We start from the raw sequence: 5,580 nt of genomic DNA on the forward strand, positions 1-5,580 counted from the left end.
ATGGTCCCCGCGCCTCCAGTCCCGACTACCGCTCCGGCCCCGTCACATCTCCAAGCTACCCACGTCCAGCAACAGCAGCAACAGCCGGGTCAGGTCCATCCGCCTTCGTCACCCGCAAATCCAAGAAAACGACGAGCCTCCATCCAGCAGCCAGGATCGCTGACAAACATGGGGCCTCCAATGGCGGGATCCAACGCAGCTGACCAGGACGGTGCCACGGCGGGTAGCGGTGCTGCTGCTGCACCGGAGACGGGAGCCAAGAAGAAGGGACGCACCAACACGCCCTGGACGGCAGAGGAGGAGCAACGGCTCAAAACGATGAGAGATGCAGGTAATACATGGAGCGAGATTGCAAAGGTCAGCATGTCCTTGCTTTGCTTTCGTCTGATCTTTTTAACTAATTATGTCATAGACATTCCCCACTCGGACTGAAGGGAGCGTCAAGAAACATTGGTATAAAGATATGCATTATGCGGAATTTGCCGAAGACGAGGTATTTATTTTCAAAAATACACCGTTTTACAGTTTTCTAACTCTCTACAGTCTATAGCCCTGCGAGATGCAATCAAGGAGTACGAAGCCAATAAGTGGAAAGTTATTGGCCAAAAGGTCGGGAAACCAGCAAAGGTATATCTACTCCGTTTTTACCCTTTTACTAAGATAAGTATTAACATGATCACTTAGGCCTGCGAACAATATGCCAAGGAGCATTTCAAGAGCCTATAAATATCGATATCCAAAACGCAACCGTCTAGGGATATCTTTCTGGTCCGTTCACAGCACAGCTCCTCGCCTGGAAGCAAACCGAATGAAACAACCCCGCCCAGTGCCCCTTTTTTTTCCATTTCTTTTCTATGAGGGTATACTTTTTCCTTCCTTTTCCTTGATGCAAATTGAACTGCCCCGACCACGATAGCGAAACACGGAACCTTGATACCGAAACCCAAAGGAAAAAAAAAGAGAAAACTAATATATCATATACGTGACTGCAACCAACACGTACGCATGCTGGGCTATGATCACTGGGCCGTCTTTTCGTCCATTTTTGTCGCCTTTTTACATGCCGTTTCTGTCTTTACTCCTTTTTTTCGCTGTAATTTTCGAGGGAGTCTGGTCTGGTCTTTGTCTGGGCTTGGATGGGCGTTCATTTCTCTTCAATTTTCCGCTGCAACATCACAATCACCACCGCCGGCCCCCGCTCACACGCGACGCTCTCTTCCCCTTCTCTATATGCGGCGGTTCTGCAGAGTTATAATACCCCCTGTGCACTGGATTTTTTGATATGACGTGACTCTTGCCATTGTGTGGTTCTTTTAATTCTCTGTTTAAAATTTCCCCTTTCCCTGCTTGGAGCGTCTTTAACCTATTGGCTATCGACTATGGATTATGGACTACGAACTTATTGTTTATGTGCGGTTTCCTTTATAATTTTCCTTTTCAGTTTTTTTTGGTCTCGAGCACTTTGATCGTCTTTCTGTTCTTGACGTATCCCTTGGTTCAGCCTTTTCTTTCTCTATTTTTTTTTTATCTCTTGTTGGGTATGTTATGAAGCAAGGACGGAACATGGCAGGTCAGGTCAGGGCAAGGAAGGCAATATGATGCAATTGATAGCAATAGGGCGATGGAATTCGTGTTTTCTTGGTTCGCTTGTCGGTCTTTTTCTTTTCGCTTTGTTTTCGTTTGTCACCTTTTCTTTTTTTTTTTTGAAATTCGGGAGGCTAGGATAGGAAGGGAATACAACTATGTTAATGATCTGGACTCTTATACGGGTACGTACCTGGGTGATCTACGGGACTATGATGTCAAGTACGTATCTTTGTAGAGGGTAGATGCAGGAACTTGTGGCCCTAGAGGTTGAGTTTTGGCTTACACAGCACAACTCCACCAGGTACCGTGACCGCCAAGTACTTTTGGGCGCGACCGTGGCTTCCAGGCTTATTTGCACCTCACCTCCAGACTCGACGGCGACCACGTATCCTGCTTTGATGTAGACGTATGCTGGAGTGTTTACCTGTCATCGTTGTCGTCGTTGTCACCGTTGCCGTCATCATCATATCTTCATCATCACTGTCATAGTTATACATATACGGCCATCCATCTACATCATGTCGAAGTCGGTAGAGCGGATCTACTACTTCATCAACCACGAGCCTCAGCCATGTATCGCTACATGGCCGGTGGTATCGGTGTCGAATCGACTGTTTGTCCATCGATCTCACCAGTCCGTACCCTCAAGGTAGCACTCAGCACTTACCTTGGGACCAGGGACGGCGCAAAAGGAACGATTCATGATATCCGCCTGTCCCCTGCACTATGCAGTCGATCTAGATGCAGTGGCGGTAATCCAGCACGGTGGCAATGCCAGGAACATCTCACCCCCATTCTATTTCCCCTATTACCTATCCAGAATCACAATCACGTCTGCATGGACGGGCGAGGGGGTGAGATCTCACAAAACTATACGCCATCCGATATGCACATCCTGTTTCCCCGAGGAGAGTTGAGTTCAATGGACGATGGCTGTGTTCCCTGTCTCCAATACATACAGCGCAAATACTAGCGAATTGATTTCAATGCCCGCATCCCCCTGCAATCGTATCAACTACCCTGCTTGCAAGGAACGGTCTACGCTACGTGCCAGCGCTACATGCAGCGTGTGTGCGGCTTCTGGCTCGTGTATGGACGACACCAGAAGCGGGAGAAAGCAATACCATCTAACCACCAACCACCTTGTTTGTATACGACGATGTGACATTTCGGATAGATCAGATGGTACCGCAGGAAATTGAGATGGGAGATGTGAATGAATACTGGCCAGAAGGAGATACCGTCTACATGCACAGCCTGAATTTGGCAAAACACAGAAACCAAAATCTCTCAAACCTCCTCTCGAAAAGACCCTTGGGTGTGTGTGTGTGTGTGTGTTGACGAATCTTGACTCCAGCCACTACGAGGAAGTGTGCGCGTGATCAGGTTTCTGTACAAGGTGTGGGAGACCGTATGCACGTCATATTGGGTTTCCCGGTAGTAGAGGTAATACGACCCAATCCTTGGTGAAATTGACGGACATGGATCGTTCTCTCATGTCGGGATTCGGGATTCTCGTTTTTTTTTTCCTTTTCTTCCTCTCGCCAATCGCTTCAGAAGGTTCAGTGGCAGCGGACCCCTTGGACTTGATGCAATACCCACACGGTGCGAGCGTACTACGGGATGAAGTTGCGGTCCGGTTGCCGTGCCGTGCCGGTTCTTCTGCCGATTCGATTCGTGCATCGTCGGTGCTTTCTAAGGAGTATATCCTTTTTCTTTTCTTTTCTTTCCTTCCTTGCCTTGAGATTGTGATACGTACAAGGCTGTGAAGGGTTGAAAGTCATAATGTTTGTATGACTATACAAGGGTTAGTGACCGGATAGGTCTCTCGGTTTTTCAACGTCTCCTCTGATAACTTTGGAGACCCCAGTATGCTGGACTTGGGCTGAGGGTATCCGTATCCGATTGAGCCATTGTTGAACATGAACTCGTCGACCTGGCCAATTGTATCGGGCCACGGTTGGATACCATACACCCCTATTGCTGGACACTGGATGAACCATCCCAACAAGGAAGGGAACCTCGCTTTACCTTTTCTACTATTCGTGGGTTTTACGATATATGTCACCCGGTGTGATTGATACGGCCGTGCGGTCACCTACGACTGCGCCTTATGTCAAGCAACCCTGTCCAGCCATGCCTCCCCGGTCATGTTCGTTACTCTTTTCTTCTTTCCTCGTGCTTCATAACTCCCTCAACCAATCTACCTAGGTTTCGATAGTCTCCTATCACTCCCTCCAACGCAACATGATATGAGATGTTCCATGAAGATCCGTCGTAACGACCTGACCTTCCTTTGGTCCTTGGAAGACAAGATCTACGAAGGAATGGTACGTTATACTCCACTCATACCCTATCTAACCACTTAATCCGACTTCCACATATAGCAGGATTGACAATGTTTCATCTCAGCTACCTTGGTATACATTTTGACGTGACTAAATTTAGCTATATAGACCGATCGATACAGCTGCACTCCACTGGAGGCTGAAACTGACCTTCACTACCTGGCCGGCACCAAGTACACTGACACCTACCGCGCAGTATGCAGTACGGATATGCTTAACTAGTGTTCCTGCACAAGTATGGGCTAGAACGCAACTTCTCCGGTGACGAAAACCCTACATATGCAGAGTACCCCACGCACACTTCCCACGGGGGGCAACGCGTACAGAATAAGCACAATATTCCATATGGTGCCAGGCAGTGGGGGTTCTAGTTGAACTTCCCCTTATCCTTTCCTTTCTCGTACCCTCCATATACCCCCGGTGGGAAGATCATCATCGATCTAAGAAGTCAACCTATCCTCCCGTCCGTACATGCAGATATATGTACAACATAGCTCCACAACTTATTTAACACCTAGACCTGGAAAACTTGTCCTTACTACATCCAATACCCAATCAAAAACCTCAATCAGTCCGTTCAGGCCCAAGGAATACATCGGCCGCCCCGGCCTTGTGTGATAGACGTGTGTCAACAATAGATTAACCCGTCACTAACCTTTGTTCCCCCACTTCTCGAATACCGATGGAAACTTGATTTGCTCGCATTGCATTGCATTGCATTGCATTAGATAGCAAGGTGGCATGGAACGGATGGATGGAATGATGTGGGTAGCATCCTGGGTACAATAACATTGGGTTACCCCCACGGACATGTCATCCTTTTGGTTCGCTTGGTGCCCTTTCCTGCAAGCCAAGTATGTGGGATATATAAGCTCTTGTGGAACGAGTCTCGCACAAGACTACGACTTGTTAATTCTACCTACCTGATCGGTGTGGCGAGGATCTAGGGGGTTTGTAGTTCGAATCAGCATGTTTGGTTATTACTTATTCCGTGGCAATTGACTCATGAACATGGATGTAAATCCCGCCTCAAATTGTTTCGGTCATGTAATTCTTATCGAGGAATAACGTCTCAGCCTTGTGCCGGATTGTTAAGTGGGATGGCGGTGAGTATTCTTGATATGGGGCAAAGGGGCTTGCGTGGTGGCCAAGTATTTCCATGCTAGATCCAAGATAAAGTAAAAATATGTTCATTCCTTTTTTATTTGAAAAAGAATCTTATTAACAGCAGTTATTCTACAGGAAAATAACACGAGTGACTGTGGATGGAGGATGCCAACGTCAAGTAGGTATGCAAGAGTATATCAAATAGAGGAGGAAATAGCTGAGTTAGATAGCTGATGAGTGCAGGTTTAAGGCATAGTCTTTCCCAGCTGTTCTTTTTAGTACAGATACAAAGATATCGAGAAAAAGAAATCCTTGTGAATGGAATTGCGGCAAGCGGTGTGCTTTCAGATCTATTTATACCAATACTCAGGCTTGACGTGGTCGGCGAAGGTCTTTGGCTCAGCTGGTCCATGGTGGTGGTCATGGCCTTATTGAGAAGGAAATGTTAGTATTGCGCGCTAGATTGAATAATGTAGAATAAACCGTACCGTGAGCATGGGGATCCTCCTTTGGACCGACATAGTCCATCTTGATGGTG

The 5,580-nt window shown here is 47.2% G+C and overlaps 1 protein-coding gene across 1 annotated transcript; it reads left to right on the top strand.

Annotated features, from left to right (window-relative positions):
- GIQ15_03415 (uncharacterized protein) lies at positions 1-726 on the top strand (the record flags this gene model as incomplete). Its single annotated transcript, XM_033550832.1, has 4 exons — positions 1-357; positions 413-493; positions 544-627; positions 685-726. 4 exons carry the CDS (start codon positions 1-3, stop codon positions 724-726), a joined length of 564 nt encoding a protein of 187 aa, XP_033407993.1.
- Positions 727-5,580: the final 4,854 nt, after the last annotated feature.

This window comes from Arthroderma uncinatum, assembly GCF_011692745.1.
Source record: "Arthroderma uncinatum strain CBS 119779 chromosome Unknown scaffold2, whole genome shotgun sequence".
NCBI classification, from domain to species: Eukaryota; Fungi; Ascomycota; class Eurotiomycetes; order Onygenales; family Arthrodermataceae; genus Arthroderma; species Arthroderma uncinatum.